We start from the raw sequence: 21669 nt of genomic DNA on the forward strand, positions 1-21669 counted from the left end.
GGTCCTCACAGGGTGCCACATCATCACATTATCAATCACCTCCCCTACCCGAGCGTCATGCGACGGCCTCTTACTATCGTAGGAGGCATCGTAAACCGTCACAGTTAGACAGGATATAGGAGGGGGATTAGCATTAGAATACTGTTTGTATATATTGAACATTTGTACATACTCAATATTTGTAACATTTGGTCTTTTGTGTATAAATTGTAATATATATGTAGATGTATATATTTTTATCGTATTATCACATGTTTATTATGAATGAAATGATGTTAGGTACTCAAAGTTTTCGGTGATTGAAAAGAAGAAGAATGATGTAGAATGGATATAATGAAGTATGGGAAATAATGGAGCTATTTATAGAGCATCATTACAACGGCTATTTTCAAGTTCCTAACGACTATTTTTCTAATTAACATCGGCTACTTTAGTTCATAAAAAAAAAAAAATTAAGGGCAAAGTCGCTGTTACTAACAGCGACTTAAGGAGTTGACGCTGTTAGTAACAGCGACTTTGACCTTTTAATTTTTTTTTCCTTCTTTCGCCGTTAATAACAGCGATTTTACCCGAGGCTAGGCTTGGATGTTCGAAAGCTTATTTTGAAAAATAAATTTTCACAAAGCTTATTTTGGAAATTAAGTTGTTAAATAATCTTATTTTTTTAAAATTTTCCAAAACAAAAGGCCCATTTATAACCCAATCTGATTAAAATCCGACCCAAACTGAAATACTATGAAACAAACAGCCGTCTCTCTTCTTTCTTTCGAGACACAGCTGCGTTATCCATTATTTTTCGGAAGGAGATTAACAACCATCTTGCCTCTGATTTCTTTCTTTTCAAGATAACTCGAACAACGTTTTCATCTGGGTTAATGGCGAAACGAAACAAATGACCAGCAGCCCCTTTTTATCCGCAAACCTTCGAAGCACTACCTGTCAAGCCACGGCATTCTCACCATTTTTCTCTACTTTTCTTCGCTTGGAATCCTAAAAACAAGGTGGTAATCTTTGATGAGTATTTCTTTTATTTTTTTTTTTTCAATTTCTGTATTATTATAATTATACGGGTATATCTTCCCTTGCTTTTGTGTCATTATTATTATTTTTATCATGTTTTCTCATCATCATATTATAAGATCAATTAATGGATTTACATTACTTGTATATAGATTAGAGGATGTTCAGGTTGTTGATTCTATTGAGATATGTTTGTTATGGTAAAATGTTGGATAATTGACATTCTTGCAATTTATTATTAAATTTTACTAAGTACTGTTGATTTTTGACTGGAATGTGCATAGTATATCTTGATTGGAAATATTAGAGAAAAGTAAACGATTAGTATAAAATTTAAGTGATTTGGATTACTTAACGTTGAACTATATTATGAGGATTTGAAAAATCAGGGTCTTGAGTTCTGTCCTTTTGATTGTAGTATGAGTATCTTGTTAACTATAAAAAGATCGGCTTGTGTGATGGTGTTGTTAGTATTTCTCTTGTTGGCATCTAGAGTTGTTGAGTGACAATTGAGGATTGTTTTTTTTTTTTTTTTTGATAAATTTGGATTTCATTTGTATTGTTAATGACAACTCTAGGATTTCAATTGTTGGATTGTTAGAACATAATCATGTTTGAATTATGGTCTTAGGAGGAGATGTAATAAGTCGTAGAGTAGGCATACTAGCATAATAACACACCTTGGTTATAATTGTGATTATCGATATGATTCAGGATTCGACTTCAACGAGGAGCCCTTCTAGCTGATCGATGTTGACTGGACCTTGCTCCTTGAAATGATGTTGTTAGTGAGTAGTTGCAGGGTATAATTTTTTAAAGTTCTTTTGAAATAGAAAATTATTGCGATAAAGCTTGTGATTATTTATGCCGTTGTTGTGATATGAGTTAGTGGATTGTGCTCGAGGGCCGACCATGGATAAAGTAGGAGGACACATTGTTCTCTACTCCATTTTGAGGCGAACTGTGATTAAGATATTCACTACCCTCACCCGAGAGTGACATAACCATAGAGCTATGGGGCTCCTCTCAACTAGATTTATAGTGCGCAAAAAATCTAAAACTGATGTTGCTTTTAGGTTTTTTACTTTCAACTGCATCTTTTTGGTTTGTTTTTTCACGATATGTTATGTTTTGGATTGCTTCTTATCCAGTTAATTCAGAATCCCAGTTATTCATTTCATTTTAGATTTCTAGCAGTATCTGTCGGGAAGGGAAGGGACAATAGAGGTAATGAGATTGCTCTTGGATGTTCTTTAGTTTAAGTCGAGTTAATATTGTAGTAGTCATGTTTGGCTATATCAAAACTATGTAATAGATTGGGCAAGGTTGATTATGCTGGACTATTATAGTTACTTGTATAAATTGGACTGTGCTCGAGCCGATGGACTTGAGATTACTTGCCATCATTATATTTAGGATTTGTGATCTGTTACTTTTACAGGATATTGTTTTGAGATTAGATTCATTTTGGGCAATTAAACCCACGAATTTTCTTTGACAATAACTAAGTTGGGTTGTTACAATTGGTTGTGGCAAATCCCTTGTTAGTTCACCTAGTAGGGATACGATCTTTAAAGTATTGAAAAAGTTTAACTTGAGGACTTAGATTCTTACGACAAGAGATTAGAGTAGAAGTAAACATAATTGTAATATTGTCCTAGGTGTTTGAGTTAGTTAGGTTTTCTTAGAAAATGTAGGATGCGAGAAGTGAGAATTGTGGGGTAAAATGGGAAACGCTTTAACAATTGATCATGGTGACAAGAAAATTCAGTTCATCGATACAATGTTTGATGTGTTATATGAAAATGCCTTTAGGCTTATTATCCTTTTCTTGTCGGTTATTGTTTGAGAAGTTATGCTTTAAGTGCTTATATTGTAAATCATGGATGTCACCCTCCTAATTGATATCGCGTCACTATTACCCATTGTCTGTTGATCTATGATAAGGATTATAGATTGATGCATGAAGGCAAGGACAAGATGATTGTGAGGGATCAATAGTGCCTTTGCCATAAGAGAGTTCAACTGTTATGACGTTTATATTTACTGGAAGTTTTAGTGAAGACAAAGTATTGCAAGTCATTTGTGATAGGTTTGCCTAAGATAAGAGCATAAGATAATTATTAATGCTTACTGATTGAGTTGTCTATAGTGCTCATATTTTGATGTAACCAATGGACTTTTCAGGTTGTGGAATCTTATCACATTGTTATGGATTTAGACTAGTTCGTTTAGGAAGATAATTCTAAAAATAATACATATTGCAGCCTGTAGAATTAGTAGAGTTGTCAAGAAATTATGTGCTTATTATTGAGAATATACAAAGTTCTTTTGGTGGTTAGAAGAGAAATTATAGCTTAAAAAGGAATGCCACTCGTGAACTTGAGGTTTTGTTAAGTACAATTTAGGTATATTAGCATCGAAAATAGAAGTAGGATATTCGCTTAAGTTGTTTTAAAGGATCTACAGTGGTAGACTTAAGTTAATATAACGATATGATATGAATGTGGCAAAATTGACATCTTAGGTTTGTAATTTCAAGTTATGATAATTTGAGGCTATTAAACCAAAGAAGTCATTTAGTAATATTGTAAGTACCTAATTATTGATTTAGCAAGTATATTTTGAAGTTCATTAATATTGAAGAGACTACTAGTGAAGAGTGGCTCATAGTATAGAATCTTTCCTAAATATATTCAAGATGATAAATCTAAGTGTTCATGTCTAGAAAGTTTAAGGAAAAAATGCAAAGCTAAAGATTAACCGTGATACAAAGTTTGTTTAATGCATGAGAAGAATTGTATTGTATTGGTAATGATTACAATATGAATTCAGTTACCTTAGAATATTGAAATTTATGATTGAGGTTCTAATAGGTTTTATATTTAATTCAACACAGGTTTACTTATGAGTTGATCATTTCCAAGTGGGAACTTGAGATATATTGCCGTATAACTAGTGCTTGGGATGAAAGGGGAGAACACCGGTGTTAGAAATTTCAAAGATGTTGGATTATTTAGAGGTTGTAATAGGTTGGTTTTAAATTCAATATGACTTAAGGTAATTATGAATGGATTGGATTTCGATTAAGAAGCCATGATAAAGGTAAGGATGGGACATGAATTACTATATGTAAATTTATTGATTCAGTTAGAGAGAGTTGTCTTGAAGATCCGTTTCTTTGTAAAGTAAGTTGGTTTATTTTTTGAGGTACGAAGTATATTAGTTTAACCTATAAAGGATTTTGGGTTATTGTACTCTATATTTAATCAAGAATAGTTTTGAAGTTGTAGCCTTATTGGATTATCGAAAAGTATGTTATTTTGAAATTTAGGCTTGGAGGTGGTTTGTGGAAGTTTATACATGCAAAGTTTAATTCTATTATTATTATTTGTATAAAATGTTTACGATGAACTGTATGGAGGAACTAAATTAGAATTTATCACCATGAAAGTAAAAATCTTTTTTTTGAGGAAATATTTTGAGTATTTTCTTATTTGAGAATTGGAAAAACTCTGCTTATAGAGGATGTGATGATTGAATGATTGGATATAAAAACTAAACCAAAATAATTGATATTTGGGGTTATCTTTGGTCAAAAGAAATTTCTGTTTGTGCCCCGAACAATTTTAGTCTTCTACACGTGTGGATTACATTTCTAAGGCATTTGGAATTTGCGTAAAAGTGTAAAAACGAAGGATATGTAAAGGGGATTGAAAAGGAGTTCATGTCTATCAAAATTACTATAGGTTTATCAAATGGTTGAAGTTATATATATGCTAATTTCCTGTAATCCCTCGGATGAGAGCTATCAGATGATATACTTAAGATTTTATTGTCCTAGCATTGGTTTGTTATACATCAAGGCGTTAGGTTGTGACATGGTTTTGTTATACTAAGAATTTACGTTGAAGTAAAAAATAAGGAGTATGGAATTCCTTTCGATTTGAATATAGTTATACATTGAGGTTGGTATAAGAAATAACTTTATGATTGGGAATCAGGAAGGTTATCACTTAATTAGGATATATTTTTTATGTGGTATGTTGTTCTTTATAGGAGCTACGCCCATTGATTGATAATGATAGAACATAGAAGTAATAGCTTTGTTTATTACGCGTAACACCAAAAATTGCGTTTTGACATGGCCTTATATCAAGGTGGTTATGATTTAGTTGAATTAAGAGATTATATTAAGTATTACATAAATTTGAGATCCTAGTTGTTTGTATAATGCGACATTAGCAGATTGAGGAATACCACTTGAGTTTATGTGTCATTGTTTTAAATGGTCTAGATTACGTTCTCGTATTAAGTTGGAGTCAGATGTTATGTTTGAGAGGTTGCGTATGAAGTAGAGTTTGGCTGCATGGGTGTCGTAGTGATAACTTTGCGAGGTAGTACAACTCACCATAGCTTGGACCCGTCAAATAAGCAATTAGTCTCTTGATTGGAGCGTTGTTATGCCATATAAAAGAGCTATCTTTGCGCAAGGTAACACGTGAGTTATCAAGGTAAACAATATTATATCATCATAAAGGTCAATCGAGAGACATAGGACGTCAAGAGGGATGGACATTTGTATATATATGAATTTCTCAACTCGTTTCATCTAGTATTGAATATTTCTTGTGTGAGCCATATATTTGCTTACGACTGTCAAGTGTGAGCAAGTTCTAGGACCAACGTTATTTTTAAGTTGAGTAGAATTGTAAGATTTCAGAGGCAGTGTGTGATACATTAGGAATTGTCTTAATCTATGGTAAGTGGATATTTCTTATCTTGTGGAATTTGAATTATTGAAATTGGAGAATTGTGTGTGTGTGATTTAGAGAATAGGTTATTTGGGATTATCGGATATTGTTAGTTCGAGGATGAACTTGAATTTAAGAGGTGGACAATGTAACATTTGAAAGTTTAAAGTTAAATAGTATGTAATGCATGGAAATTTTTATAGTTTTAATTTTTGATTCAATTGTAAGGTTCAAAGGGTAAGAAGAGTATATGAAATTATTCGGGAAAACATTATCATAGAGAATTGAGAATCAAAAATAATTGTAAAGGAATATGAATTAGTTGATATATTAAGCAATTCTTTTTATATTTCCTTTTTTGTTAAATACCTAACAAAAGAAAAATCAGGTCCCTATTCACCTTCTCTTTTTGTTTCGCCTAATACTTTGAAACAAATAACCTCTCTGATCTTTTTTTCATGACACAACAACGTTATTCCATTATTTTTTTCGAAAGGAGAGTAACAACTATCTTGCCTATGATTTCTTTTTTTTTTTTAGGAAAACACAAACAACCTTTTCATTTGGGTAAATGGCGAAACGAAACAAGTGAGTAGCAGCCCTCCGCAAACCTTCAAAAGCCACATGTGTAGGTTATAGGGTTTAGGGTTTAGGGTCTAGGGTCTAGGGTTTATGGTTTAGGGTTTATGGTTTGGGGTTTGTTGTTCAGGGCTCGGGGCTCGAGGTCAGAGTTTAGGGTTCAGGGTTTTGTTTTGGCAACATGTGAGATGGTGTCATGTGGTTTACCTTCCTTTTGTGGGTGCATAGAAGAATCTTGACTAGTCATTTTTGATGCTTTTGTTTTCCAATTTTACAAGTGGCTCCCTCATGTTTGTTCCCAACAACATCATAATTAAGACATCATCCATAACAGCATACAAGTTGATGTATCCATCCCTAAGAGCTTTATGTGCATCAACGTCATAATTTAACATTTTCCTTCCTTCTCCTAATGTTAGTCCATCCATTTTATTCCAGACTTTGAGGTTTTTTGAAGTTTAAAACCCTTTTAATACTTCCTCCAGTTTTCAAAGGTTGCTACAATTACTGTAGCTACAGAATCAAGGAGAAAGTGTATTGCCCATATTGCCCTTGATATAATAATAATAATACAAAAAGACTTAAAGTGGCCCCAAAAAAGCACTAGTTTAGGTAGAAATAAAAGGGATTACAACATTCCTAATGTTCATGGGCCCCACAAAATATTTGGGAGAAGTTATATACTTATTCAAAATTTTCAACATTTTGGCCCTAATTCCTGGGTAGCATTACCATCCTTTAAGAAAGAAAAAAAGGAGAAGAAGCATACATGTAATTTGCGTAATTACAACACTTACACACAACACTTCATTTTAACTCCTAGTTGACACAATGCACACTTGCACATTCTTTAGTTGTTGATTTTTCTCTCTATTTGTTGGGTTGTTCCTTCTTGGTTTTTGATGTTTTGCATTGCTTCTGAGCTCTTGTGAGTGGTGGTTGTTGCTTGATTGTTGAATTGTTGTAGCTTGAGTTGACATGGAAGATGACTACTTGTACTTGGATTTTGATGAATCAAACCTGGAAAAAATGATTGAATCAAACTCAGATGATGAAGTCTACGCCTTCTCATCAGATGGTGAAGAAAATGAAATTTTTGAAAACCAGTCAAACACAACGTTTGTAGATGCTTTTGTTCAATTTTATGAAGAAAATATGCATATGAACACTCACAACACAAGCAATTGGTGCAAAAAAAATGAAATTGCTAATCACACAAGAAAAATTTGGCTCAGGTATTTATGACGTATATAATGAAAAGGAAGCTAAGGTTAGTTCATTTGAAAACTTCGTTTTGCAAATGATTGTAGCAACCCATGCAAGAACCTCTTTAATCACACATGCATCAAGGACATAGAATGAACTCAATCAAACATAGGTACAAATCTAGGCACACAAACTCTATTGACCACTCTAGAACTTGTCATTTGATCATTAAATGCTTTCATCATTTTAAATCCCTTTTATCTCTCAGTATGTGACTTCATCGAGATAACTCATTGGAAAACTATAAAATTTCATCATATCCAACAAAACTTTAAACAACAACCCAACAAATAGTCCAACATTACGAAGTGAAGTATGACAAAAATATCAGCCGCAATTAATCAACAACAAACCATGTCATTATTATGCAAACTAAATGTTCCTATCTGAGACTGAATACAATTAATTAATGACTAAGTTTGAATTAGCCTAAGGGTCATGTTTGAAGAAAGATTAATGTTGGTTTTTTGGGGTTTGTCCTTGCTATCTTGCCAATTTTGCAATAAGATCATTGTAATGTCTTTCGTGCATAAGCAACAAGGGTTAGGAGGGCCTAGAATGGTTTTCAGATGACTTTTTCTGATGCCCAAGTCAATAAGAGTTCCAGGTGTATGCCTAATAAACCCTTGCCCAACTGCACTATGACTTTTAGCTTGGAGGATTGATATTAGGGCTTGTATGTAGCGTGAGGCCTAAGTCAATCATGTTTATTTGATGTGTAAGGTTGCTATTTATACTCTGTGCATGTCTCTACTCAGCTTTTCATTGCCTTATGGAATGTTTGTTTTGACCTTTGTGATGTTGCTATTATTGATTTCAATACACGTATTTGGTGTTTCGTGTGAAGACGACTATTTATTCTTACGTGGCCTCCTTCCATTGCCCCTAAGACCATGCATTTAATACAGAGCTCAACCTTTCCCAAAAAGGTGAAACCCTTTCCTATTCCCAATGACTACATATGCTAGATACACTATGGTTATAGGAGAGATACTGCAAAGTCACTGTTTTGTCTCTATTTTCATTAAATGACCTTGATTCTAGCAGATCTTTTATTATCATTTGTCTTTTCCCGCAAGTTAAACCTTTTAAGTTTCCAGCAAATCTTTCCAAGCTTCTTCAACTGGTACATTCCTTCTAGTTAGTGATTGTTCAAGGGATACCTTATGGTCCAGATCACCTATAGTCCAGTCAAGACACCCTTGGCTATCTTTTGGTCCAAATAACTTAGGATCTGGTTCAGATACATACAATAAAGGAATTGAAGTAAGTGATACTCTCATGTTCACTGAACAAGTGTGGATACTCCTTGCTAAAGATACCAAAAATATTAAGAAATTCATTGGGCAACAAATTTTTTTTCTAATTTGCCCCTTCTAATTCTAAGTCTTCTACCATTCTTTTTTTCACTTTTTCTTCTCTTTGTAGCATGTCAACTGTAGAGCTCTTTCTTTTCCTACCCTTCATAGCTACAAAGTGAAATCTCAAAAATTTCCTACTCAGTTGTTGAACTTCAAAACCCACAACAACCAAAACACTAATTAATCTCCAAACTGATGCACAATGAAACCAAATATATACTTTACTTAGTTGATAAATTCGAAATCCTTAAAAAATTCGAAATCCCTAAAAATTACCATAATTAAGGCACAATAAAACCCTCATAAATTCGAAACATAGCAAAAGTTTTGTTGCACCCAATGATTAATCAAATGGAGAAATTTTAATTGAAACCCCTCTACAAATTTAAGGTTTTAAGGTGAAAACATGTTTGGAAGAGAGAATATGGGATGAAATGGATTTATGTCAAGTTTGGGGATGAACTGGGTAGTAGTTGGGATTTTTTTTTTCTTTTAATGTTTAATGTAAGTAGTTGGGGATGAATCCCATAATGAAAGGGGTTGTTGGGGACAATTAGTAAAGACACTATGTATTAATTAGTTGTACAGTGTTTGTTATTTTAAATAAGTTGAGTAATAAAAATAATAGTAAGGGTAAAAGAGTACTTTCATTAGGTTTTTTTTACCGAAAATGGTAAGTGTAGCAACTAATAAAATAATTCCATTTGAGAAAAGTGTAACAACTATTAGAAACCGGAGGAAGTATACCCGTTAATATTTTTAAGAGTTAATTACAATTTTTGTATCAAAATTCAATGTGAATTTTTAGATGTTTTGGTATATTAAACGAAATTAAGAGAAAAAATTACCATGATTGTACATCAAGCGTTTGAAATGAGAAGATAAAAACAATGTTGATGTTGAACTAAGAAAGTAGAATAGACAATATGTATTGTTAATAGTTAAGTCAAAGGTAAATAAAATAAGTCAATATTCATTAAAAAGCTGTGTCATCGAATTGATTAAGATAATCATAATAGATGCACTTGTTGATTTATAGTGATTATTAAAACTCGTAAAATTAAACTTACAGCTATAAATAAATGATCTTAACTATATATCTATAATTAATAAATGATTACAAATATATAAATAAATGGTAGAAGCTGAATTGATTTGATATGTAATTTTTGCTCTTGATTTATTGTTTTGAGTAGAACTTTGTTTCATTTAGATAGCAATTTTGTGAGTTTTCCAATCAGATTCGTCAAGTATCGAAGGTATTTTTATACAAAATTTTCGTGAATTCTTCCATTATATTGCGACTTACGTCTCGATCATTAGTTATTTGTTGACCTTATATTCAATATCCGATTTAGAATTTGAACACTCTATAAAACAAAAAGTCGGTTATCGCCTGAAGTATATTGATCTGAATCTTGAAGTCCCAAGCCTTATTAAAAGTTGGTCAGTAATTGATCCATCATACAAGTATTGATATTGAATTTTTGTGGGGTTTATTATTTGAGGATAACATTTTTGGCAAAGATTTAGAGTTGAATGGCTCGGTTGGTTTTGCCTTCATCTTTCAAAAGTAATCATGTTTTTGTTTTATCGAAGACCCATCTTTTAGATTTGGTTTCATTTCATGCTTCTCCTGTGATTATCTCATCCCTTTTGTTCTAGTTCAATTCTTATTGCAGAAAACCAAATTGAATAGTTTTGAATAATAAGTGATGTGATGAAATAATTTATGATTTATGTTTAACTTTTTATGCAACTCCAGGGTTTGTGTCGAATTAGCAGTATCCGACGCCCTGTTAAGAGTCTAGCAAGACACAGTACATTTCTCACTTTGGAGGTTTGTCTAGTTGAATGATTTTGGGCATTTTTGTAAGGTTCTGTTGGAACTGTTTTTGCTGAAGTTCGTTCATTTGCTTGTGTGTTTAGACTTCCTTGCCAAGGAACCATCGTTTCTTATATCCCTCCCTCTATGTAAGTTTTCTAAATTTCTGTCTTATGCTTTGTTTAATCTTGTCAATTCTGTTCCATGGAAGACTTCCTTGCCAAGGAACCATCGTTTCCCCACATACAAGATATGTCATATATTATTTATACACTCCTATGTTATACTATGTCTAAGAGTGTTATCTTGCCTCAGAGGAGACAGGAAGTTTACAAAAGGCTTTTTTGTTCAGTGACGACTGGACCATTGCCAAAGCACGCCCAAGAATTGAATATGGAGGCCCCAAAAGAAATTTTCTTGAAAGACTACAAGAAGCCTGATTACTACTTTGATACTGTACGCGCCTTTTACTTCTATTTAATTTTTATCAATAGAAAAGTCAATACGCAGTTGTTCTTGTTGATATTTCATTGTTTTTTAATTGGCTGATCTACTTGTATTTGTTGTTTTAGGTGGAGTTGAAATTTTTACTGGAAGAAGATAAGACATATGTCTTTTCAAACATATCTGTTTTCTCTGCTCATGAAGGTGTTGCGCGTATACCTCATTGTTTTTCCTTTTCCATGTACTCGTTAGCTTTAAGATTCTCTACTGATGTTCTTTGTCTCCACACTAGCTTCAGTCTCTGCTCCTTTAGTCTTGGATGGTCGGGATCTAAAGCTGGTCTCGGTCAAGATTGATGGGAAGGAGCTAAAAGTATGTTATTTTCCATGATTTTGAAGTTTTAACTTGATTATCTTACTCTGCTATTACTTTCAATTGCCACATCTATGTTTGTTATATGTGATTTTGGTTGTATATACATGTTTGATCTTTTTGCTTTGTTTAGGAGGGAGAATTTCATGTGGACTCACGCCATTTGACGCTTTTATCCCCACCAAATGGTAAATTCACATTGGAAATTATTACCGAGATATACCCTCAAAACAACACTTCATTGGAGGTGAGAAATGTTTAATCTTGCGAATTGCACTTTTTTTTTTTTTTTTTTTTTTGTATGTCATGTTCTCACATATTAGCCTTTCTTGAAACAGGGTCTATACAAGTCCTCTGGAAATTTCTGCACACAATGTGAAGCAGAGGGCTTTCGAAAAATAACTTTCTTTCAGGTTGATTTTCTAGTTTTCTGGATATAGTGGTTTGCACTCTAATGATTTGCTTGGTCATTAGATAATTTGGGTTCTTGTCTTTGTAATATTGCCAGGATCGTCCTGATATTATGTCAAAATACACAATTCGCATTGAAGCTGATAAAAGCAAATATCCGGTCTTGTTGTCCAATGGGAATCTCATAGATCAAGGTGACATTGAGGTGAGTAAACTAGTTGGGCAGTAATGTGGTATGTGACTAAGTTTTAGTATTGTTGTACGACATATTACACACAAGCTGATCATTAGTAATGACAGGGTGGCAAGCATTTTGTTGTTTGGGAGGATCCATTCAAGAAGCCGTCATATCTGTTTGCCTTGGTTGCTGGGCAACTGGAGAGCAGAGATGACACATTTCTTACTCGTTCTGGCCGTAAGGTCACTCTCAGGATCTGGACTCCCTTTGAGGATTTACCAAAGACTGCACATGCTATGTATTCTCTTAAGGCAGCCATGAAGTGGGATGAAGATGTCAGTTCTCTATTTTTCTCATTCCTCTTTTGTAACTTCCAGTTGATTTTGTTTCTGAGAGCTTTGCTGTTTCTCCACAGGTTTTTGGTTTGGAATATGATTTAGATCTTTTTAATATTGTTGCTGTTCCAGACTTTAATATGTAAGATTCATTCTTGGAAAAAAATCATTGGACTTTTAGAGAAAGCTCTTGTAGTTGATTTTTACTCTCTCGAATGACTGTTCTTTTTGTTTGCAAATTAGAAATAATGATTCAAAATTTATGTTTCGTGCTTGCAGGGGAGCAATGGAGAACAAGAGTTTAAATGTATGTCTATGAGAAGTTTCAGCTTATGTTTTGTGCTTGTCATTGACCTTTCCCATGAAACTCAATATGTTCTTTTTTGCCAGATTTTCAATTCAAAGCTTGTTTTGGCATCTCCGGAAACTGCTACTGATGCAGATTATGCTGCAATTTTAGGTGTAATTGGTCATGAGGTAAACTGTCATCATACAGCTTTTGTGATTGTGGCTTTTATTTCAATATTAGCTTGTACTAATTTATGTCCTTTTTTGATAACTGTTATCATAGTACTTCCACAACTGGACTGGTAATAGGTATGCTACTTTTGAGCCATTTTCTTTTTTGAAAATGTTTTTAGAGTTTTTTATGTGTTGTCTGCACTTTTGTTAGTATTGTGGTTTTTGAGATATATCCTGTTACAGAGTGACATGTCGGGATTGGTTCCAGCTTAGCTTGAAGGAAGGATTAACTGTCTTCCGTGATCAGGTATTGTTTTAATATAAATAATATAAGTTTCGTAGCTCGGAGATCAGAATTGCTAAAATTGAAGCTTTTCATATAATGATTTTCATCATCTAGGAATTTTCGTCTGACATGGGAAGTCGCACTGTGAAGCGCATTGCTGATGTTTCAAGGCTTCGGAATTATCAATATCCTCAGGTTACTTGCTTTGTTGACAATTGAGACGTAAATGCTTAGTTTTCTAAAACTTTGTTTCGAGTAGTTGACGGACTGATTGTGTATGTATTTTGCACAACCTGAAAGTGTTTTATCTTTCATGTCTCAGGATGCAGGTCCTATGGCTCATCCTGTGCGACCACATTCCTACATTAAGGTAAGCATTAGTGAAACTTTCTCTTTCAAGATTTCTTCTATGGAGTGTCCGGATTTCTGCCCCTGCCTCAAAAGCTAAGCCTATTATATTACTCTTTCTCTTTGCAGATGGACAACTTTTATACAGGTAAACTTTCATTTTAAACAGTATGCATTGTCTATTGTGCTTATTTTTTTATTTATTTTATTTTATTAAAGTTCCTCTTTTTGTTATGATTTCCTTAACTTGGCTTTATTTGACGGTGTCTCTGATTTGGGTATGCTTTGTTATTTTGGATCTGATGGAAATCCTAGTTACGGTATGTCTTGGCATCTTGATACTATGTTCAGTTGTCATAACTCTTGTGCTTTTCTTTGCTCCCCATTCCATCTTTTTATTCATGGCCACTCATTTAGTCTTGGTTTTTTCAATGCAGGTGTATGAAAAGGTGCACATTTCTTTAATTTTGAATCATCTTTTCTATCAAAGATCCTTAAAATTCAAAGAAATTCTTTATTACCATCATAAATTTTAAGTTTTGTAAAATGAAAGTTGCATTTACCATGTCTAACAGGGGGCAGAAGTAGTCAGAATGTATAAAACCTTGTTGGGTAGTGAAGGTTTCCGAAAGGTAATAATGACTCATTTAGGTAGAGAATCACTAAAAGTTGGACTTTCGTGGCTGTCTTTTGCGCTAACTTAAAATTTCTCAAATTTAGGGTATGGATTTGTACTTTAAGAGACATGATGGACATGCTGTAACATGTGAGGATTTCTTTGCATCTATGAGGGATGCTAATAATGCAGATTTCGCGAATTTCTTGCTTTGGTTAGTAATGTTAATTTATGAACTTCTGCAAATGTTCCATTGATTATTGGAGGATGTTTGACCCCAAGTTAACAATTGCAAAAGGTACTCGCAAGCTGGGACACCTATTGTGAAAGTCTCTTCATCTTATGATGTCGAGAAGCACACATTTGCGTTGAAATTCAGGTACATATGCCAATAAAACTTCTTTTTCCTCTTCACTTCCCAGTTTTGATGCAAATAATTTTACTGTTAAATAAATGATCTTGGTGCGATAATGTTGTAGCCAAGAGGTGCCACCAACTCCTGGTCAGCCAGTCAAAGAGCCCATGTTTATACCAGTTGCAACAAGTTTGCTTGATTCTCACGGCAAGGACATGCCCCTGTCTTCTGTTTATCATGATGGCAAACTGGAGTCTCTTGTTATTAATGGTCAGCCGGTCCATACAGCTGTTCTTCGAGTAACAAAGGTCTAATTGATACTCTAGTTGTCCTTTAGTTAATAATTATCATTGGATAAAGAATTTTGCTTTATGATTCTTAACCTTGTTAACATTGCTTGGAATCTTGAGCTGTGCCTGTGATATGAGTTGGTTGGTCAGGTAGATTTTGATTGATAGCTGCAATCTTATACCTCCATTTCTTTAGTTTGTTTTCTTTTGAATGATCAACAGTGTCAACTTTGATAAAAAGTATCTTAAGTTGAGTATATAATAAAAATTAAGAAAAAAATAAGAACAAATATTTTTTGCCTACAACAAATTCCTATGTTAACATTATTGCTTGGAATTGAGTTCTGCATGTGATATGAGTCAGATAGTCAGGTAGGTTTTGACTGTTAGCTGCAATTTTATACCTCCGTTTTCTTTAGTTTGTTTGCTTATCATGATCAACAGTACCTGTTCATAACTACCCAAAAACCCAGGTACCCGGTTAGTTTGTTAGTTGCTGGATAATTCGGATTGGGACACCGGGTACCTGATTCTGGTACATCCAAGCCGAAGGCAGAGGAGTTATTGCTTTCATAAGGGATATTTCATATTTCAATAATATTCTGAATTTCTGATCATGCATAATCAGCAAGCTCACTTAACTGCATTATTAGCTAGATCTAAATATTTTTATCTGCAGTAAGAAAATTAACATAGTTTTACAGATATTGCTGCATGTTCTATGATACAAACAACCAAGATGTGAGAGTGAGAAGTGTATGATTAAAAGGTCATGAATGATGTTTTTTTTTTTAACTTTACTACTGGACTGTAAACAGCATTATTGAGTATATACCAGTGCAATTTATAAAAAATCATAACCTGTACTACATCTTTTAAATAGGTACCTGCCATTTAAAAATATATGGCCCATGACCCGACTTGAAAGTTCACACTTCTTCCCGATATTGACCGTTTAGGTCATAGGTCGGTTTTTTTGAAACTCATAACAGTGTTAACTTTGACCGCTAGTATTTTTAGTTAAGTATATATTGTAAAAATAACCAAGATTTTAATATTCATTACACTCATGAAGAGATATGGTCTTTAAATATGAAAATGTTGCAACTTTAATAATTGAGGTACATAAACACATTACTATACAAATGCCATTAAGTTGTTCCTTACTGAACAATGTTTGAGAGGGTTGGATATACACAACCTTATTCTTGTAAAAACAAAGAGGTTTTTTTTAAGATTAATCCTTGACAGCAAACATCATTTACAACTCAACATTATTAGAAGTGCACATGATTTAATAAGTTGTGTAATTCAAAACTGAATTTTGATTCCATCCAAAAAAACTGAGGTTGTAGCACTGAATTTATATTTGTCAAACATCCTTTAATTCCAGAAGTTTGGTTATGAATGCTTTGCAGAAGGAAGAAGAATTTGTTTTTTCTGATGTACTTGAGAAGCCTGTTCCATCTTTGTTAAGGGGATTTAGTGCTCCTATCCGTCTCGAAGCTGATTATTCTGATAGTGATCTCTTCTTTCTTCTTGCCAATGACTCGGATGAATTCAACCGGTATGTTTGTTTAATTTATTAACTCATAATGTCATACACATAAACCTATAATTGGACAAAAACTACGAAATTTGCTTTACCACTGGTGTTCTATGCTGTAGTTGGGAGGCAGGACAGATTTTGGCCAGGAAGTTAATGCTCAGCTTAGTTGCAGACTTCCAGCAAAACAGGCCTCTAATTTTGAATGCAAAATTTGTTGATGGGTTCAAAAGCATTCTGCGCAACAGTAATTTGGATAAGGTAAAATGCCCATGAATTCCTGCTATTGTGTTAAATGTGATGGCTTTATTCTGCTTATGCAGTAGCATTTGGTGAAGCTTGTTCTTCTCTCCCTGCTCTAATGACAGGAATTCATTGCAAAGGCTATAACTCTCCCTGGTGAGGGGGAGATCATGGACATTATGAAAGTTGCGGATCCTGATGCTGTTCATGCAGTCAGAACTTTCATCAGAAAGGAGCTTGCTGTGCAGCTGAAAGCTGATTTCCTTTGCACGGTAAAAAGTTTTAAACATTGTTTAGACTTGGGGCTTTACACTGTCTGATAGGGTCTTATCTTTTACATAGCTAGATAGCGGATTTATCTTATACATAGAGTATGTTTGGCGTAATTGATTATGGAGAAACACTTTCTAGAATTAGATTCTTGGCTTTATATTTCTAAAATGAGTTTGATATGAGTTTTTGGCCCTTTCATTTTCTCTTTTGACATTTTTTTTTTCGTTTTTAAAGTATTACCAAATGAAAAAAAAAATACTTTCTCTGTTCCCAAGTGAAATTGTTAAACAAGAACCCGAATTCAGTACATATATTGATTGATATGATAATTGTGAAATTAATGATTTTTTAAATTGCTTATGTTTAGATTATATATTGAACTTACTGAAGAAAAATACATTTGATTAACCATTGTGATACATATTTTTTTGATGTACATTGTATTGCATAGATATCTCTACAATATAAAAGAAATAACTAATTATACTTTTTTTTCTTCTAAAATCAAGAATTAAAATAATATGGTTAGCTTACTTATAGGGATTGTGGTTTAACTAAGATATCTTTTGCGTAATTATAGGAAAATAAAGTTATGTCGTCAGAGGAATTTTTTTTTGTTTTTTTTGAAAAGTTAAGATGAGAAATTAAAATTTGTAGCTTCTCCATTTTATACTATCCAGGATTTATTTACACAATCCATTTTATACCTCTTGAAAATTGTTTCAACTCCTGAATAGGAGGGTGTTTGACTCATTTTTAGTTTCTCTATTTGAGAAACACTTTTAGGGCCTATTAGGTATAGATTTTTTGGATTTGGGTAATGAAATGAGGTAAGACATCCCATTAGTTATTGTTTGGTATAAAAGAATTTGAGTCATTCCATTTCTTTGGGTTAATCATTACCCTTGTTTTGACTCCTATCATTTTCTAAGAGTAACAAGAAGAAAGGGAAATCACTTCAGTGTTTTTCTTACCATATTAATGCCAAACCAATAAGTTTAATACTTATTAATATTATTTCATTTACTTAACCTTTTAAATTCCATTTCTTTTTATCCTCCATATCAAATACCTCTTAAGGGTTATACCAAACATATTCACAATCTGATGGTCCTTTATCTTATACATAGTCTGAGAGGGTTTTTATTGTATACATAATCTAACCTGCAGCAACAAAGCTCAAAAAACGTTTTACATGTGTTGTTGCCCCCAATAACAATCTACCCTGGGTTTTCTATTTTTTAGGATATTTCAAGGGCCTGCCTCGATCAAAAAATGTTTGCTCTGATCCTGTTTTGTTGGGCCACATCAGGATTTTTAAGGGGAACCTGGCTCTGTTGTCTGTTGAATAGCTGCGTCTTGGCTTTTGTTAGGGTGACTTCCACTTTGAGTTAATTTTTCCTTGATACTGAATTCGATTGTTTTACAGGTACTAGAAAACAAGTCCTCCGAGCAATATGAGTTTAACCATTCTAATATGGCCAGGCGGGCACTAAAGAACGTATCACTTGGTGTGTTACACTTTCTGTTTGTAATCTGCTTTGGGATATGACAATATATTAATCTATTATGGTCCTTGAACATACTGCAGCATATCTTGCCTTACTTGATGACCCAGAATGCACTGAGCTTGCTCTGCGTGAATATAAAACGGCCACAAACATGACAGATCAGTTTGCAGCTTTAGCAGCGATTACTCAGAGGACTGGCACAATCACTGACAAGGTTTTGGCCGACTTCTATGATAAATGGCAGTACGACTTTTTGGTAAGCTTCTCAATCAGATTTAGATTTTAGATTTATCATCGAAAAGATGAATATGCTTTAAAGTATTTTGTATATTTTTAAAATTGTTTCTAAAAATTCAATCTTTTGGCCATCTGCAAATAAAGGGTCAACGTTTCATTTATTCAATAAAAAGACAACCTTTGTCTCATTTTTGCAATTAAAGAGATAGTTTACTGGTAACCGGTTAGCATTTATTTCGCATACCTACCCATACATATTTGTCTCTATCATCACCACTTTATTTCAAAATTCACAAACATCTTCCAATCCCCTTGCAAACCCACGAAAATAGTGCTGCATCTTCCTCCTTAATTTCGCATCTTCAACCCACAAAAAACCAGTTGCTGCATCTTCAACCCCCGGCCAAACCAGTTGTTGCATCTTCAACCCAAAAAATCGGTCCCTTTAATTCTTCTCCAATGGCGACACAAATGCAATAGGGCAAAGTTGATTTCCACTAAAATATCACAACCTAAGTAAGTTTCTAATTCTAAATTTCTGCAATTGATGTCTCATTATTGATAATTGTTGATTTGCTTAGTAATTGTTGAAATTTACTCTTATGGTGGAATTTGGTTAAACACATTAGAAATAGGATTTTTGTGTAATTGTGAACATAATGAATGAAAACGTGTCTATTAGAATTTAGTATGGGAGTAAATTCAAGGAAGCTAAATGTAGCATTAGTTATGTTGGAGCTTTTGGTAGAATAATGGAGGTAGATTCAGATGATTTGTTCATGGATTACTTGATGAGTTTAGCTAATAAATGCAATGAAGATAAAGGTATACAAGGACTTTTTTTAAGAACTTTATTTCTGTTTTTTTAAGGAACTCGAGTTATCTGGTCACAGTAGGATTGCTTTACCTGCTATCTCTTTAATTGCAAAAATGAGACAAAGGTTGTCTTTTTATTGAATAATTGAAACGTTGACCCTTTATTTGCAGATGGCCAAAAGGTTGGCTTTTTAGAAACAATTTTTCCTACTATAATTACTAACATCTATTTTTTTCCTACCCCACTCCTTGTTTAAGGTTGTCAACAAATGGTTTGCACTTCAAGCAATGTCAGATGTTCCTGGCAACGTTGAGAATGTTAAAAAGCTAATAGACCACCCAGCATTTGACCTTCGCAATCCAAATAAGGTTTATGCTTTGATTGGTGGTTTTTGTGGATCCCCTGTGAATTTCCATGCAAAAGATGGATCAGGTTACAAATTTTTGGGAGAGATGGTCGTCCAGCTAGACAAAATAAACCCACAGGTTTTTTTTCTTTAGCAACTTGTTTTTTCCTTTTTATCTTGAGGAAATTAGCAACTTAGGATTGCCTTTTCTCACTAGCGATCCTAATTTGTCTAAAAGACAGATGATCCATGTTACATAAGGGATTTCTCGAATAAGTTGCATTTTGGGTGCAACTTGAGTTTTATCTTCATTTTATGAAGTGTTGATTTCTAATGTTGTATCTACATATTATGAGGCTTCGAGCATAAATTTAAACTTTTGACTAAAGCCCCATAGTATGTTATATAGACTATCATCGTCAAGGAATAAACTCAACCAAAAACTATGTTTGAAATCCTTGAGTATCTTATACTTTATTAGGATCCCCACATATCCTCATTCGCCTTTTTAGTATCGGCTAATTTGCTTTTGTTTACAAGAGTTTTTCCTCTTCCATGACCCTCGCAATCTTTGCAGGTGGCTTCAAGGATGGTGTCGGCTTTTTCTCGATGGAGACGTTATGATGAGACCCGTCAAACCCTTGCTAAGGTAAAGCTCTTTTGTTTTTTTGAATAGAATCGTATCAAGGGTGGAGCAAAGATAATAGTGGCCTCGTTTATTTTTGCATTTAGTTTTAGAATAGGGTCCTTCGTTAACTATATAAATACGAAAATCTCTTGAATTCAAATTAATATTCAATAAATAAAATTATTGAATATTCAATAAAAAAAATCTCTTGAATGGATCAGTTGATTGATAAAAACAAATTTCTGAAATTTTGGCGTACTCTACTTTTTGCTTATTCAATAAACATTTCACGTTAACTTTTTGATCTTGAATAATTCAAGGGCCTTCCTTAAATATGTTTTCTTCAATTTTTTTGACAGACAGTGACTGAATTTGAGATGTTAAACCTTATGAGTTTTCTCTAAATTTTAATGCTTTTATTATTAGTTTCATGAAAGTATGTAATCAAATAGTTACAAATTAAATTCCATCCTTACATTGAAAAGAATAAAATGGTAATGAATTGAGGTTGTAAATAAAACATCAATAATCAATTTGGTAAAAGTAAAAACTAATCGGGCATAAAGGAGTTTCATGAAAGCGCCGGACACGTGAGAATTTAGAGGGAAAAGCATCATTCTTTCAAATTAAAAATGCATTTTAATGAGAGTTGAACACCTGACCCATGTAACTTCAGTAAAATATTTACCTCTCAAGTAAAATGGGCATAAAACTGCCCCAGCGTGCTTCATGCATTAATTTTGTATCTTCCTTGTTACAACTTACAATTTGCATTTTTTAAATTTACAGGCGCAGTTAGAGATGATAATGTCAGCTAATGGACTATCCGAGAATGTTTTTGAGATTGCTTCAAAGAGTTTGGCAGCTTAAGGTTTTATTTTTAACAGTGTCAATGTTTATTTGTCCACAATTCAACCTTTATATTTTGACTCAAAATAATTGAAATTTCTTTACAATTATTTTTTTTATTTCTAATTTTCCATGATATTCTTTTCCCAAATAATTTCATATACTCTTCTCAACCTTTAAACTTTGCAATTGATTCATAATTAAAAATTTTAAAAGTATCATACATTACATACTATTCAACTTGAAACCAACTTTGTTCTCAAAGTAAATTTATAGCCAACTTAAAACGTTCAGATGTTACATTCTCCACCTCTTAA

At 33.3% G+C, this 21669-nt stretch overlaps 1 protein-coding gene across 6 annotated transcripts; it reads left to right on the plus strand.

Moving 5' to 3' along the window:
- Positions 1–725: 725 nt before the first annotated feature.
- On the plus strand, positions 726–21459 carry LOC130800132 (puromycin-sensitive aminopeptidase-like). Of its 6 annotated transcripts, XM_057663491.1 has the most exons (33): positions 736–1001; positions 1735–1823; positions 10746–10820; positions 10910–10954; positions 11121–11261; positions 11378–11453; positions 11542–11621; positions 11755–11868; positions 11960–12034; positions 12130–12237; positions 12333–12545; positions 12626–12687; positions 12825–12852; positions 12936–13022; positions 13117–13142; positions 13251–13314; positions 13408–13488; positions 13616–13663; positions 13771–13789; positions 13957–13961; positions 14079–14090; positions 14217–14273; positions 14362–14471; positions 14556–14636; positions 14737–14920; positions 16321–16469; positions 16571–16709; positions 16817–16963; positions 18394–18475; positions 18556–18731; positions 19787–20014; positions 20453–20524; positions 21293–21459. In XM_057663491.1, the coding sequence occupies exons 2-33, from the start codon at positions 1797–1799 to the stop codon at positions 21371–21373; spliced, it is 2892 nt and encodes a 963-aa protein (XP_057519474.1). In that variant the 5' UTR covers positions 736–1001; positions 1735–1796; the 3' UTR covers positions 21374–21459. The 6 variants fall into 6 exon arrangements, with proteins under 6 accessions (XP_057519471.1, XP_057519472.1, XP_057519473.1 ...); XM_057663488.1 differs by having other exon boundaries at positions 726–1001; positions 13957–14090; XM_057663489.1 differs by having other exon boundaries at positions 735–1001; positions 11548–11621; positions 13957–14090.
- Positions 21460–21669: the final 210 nt, after the last annotated feature.

This window comes from Amaranthus tricolor, chromosome 14 (genome assembly GCF_026212465.1).
Source record: "Amaranthus tricolor cultivar Red isolate AtriRed21 chromosome 14, ASM2621246v1, whole genome shotgun sequence".
In the NCBI taxonomy this organism is placed as follows: Eukaryota; Viridiplantae; Streptophyta; class Magnoliopsida; order Caryophyllales; family Amaranthaceae; genus Amaranthus; species Amaranthus tricolor.

Bases quoted from the DNA above. Each gene is read 5' to 3' on its own strand.
- LOC130800132 (XM_057663488.1), top strand. From the start codon at position 1,797: ATGATGTTGTTAGTGAGTAGTTGCAGG. The intron at 12,853-12,935 runs GTATGTCTATGA...CTTTTTTGCCAG, and splicing joins TGGAGAACAAGAGTTTAAAT to ATTTTCAATTCAAAGCTTGT. The intron at 16,964-18,393 runs GTAAAAAGTTTT...ATTGTTTTACAG, and splicing joins AAGCTGATTTCCTTTGCACG to GTACTAGAAAACAAGTCCTC.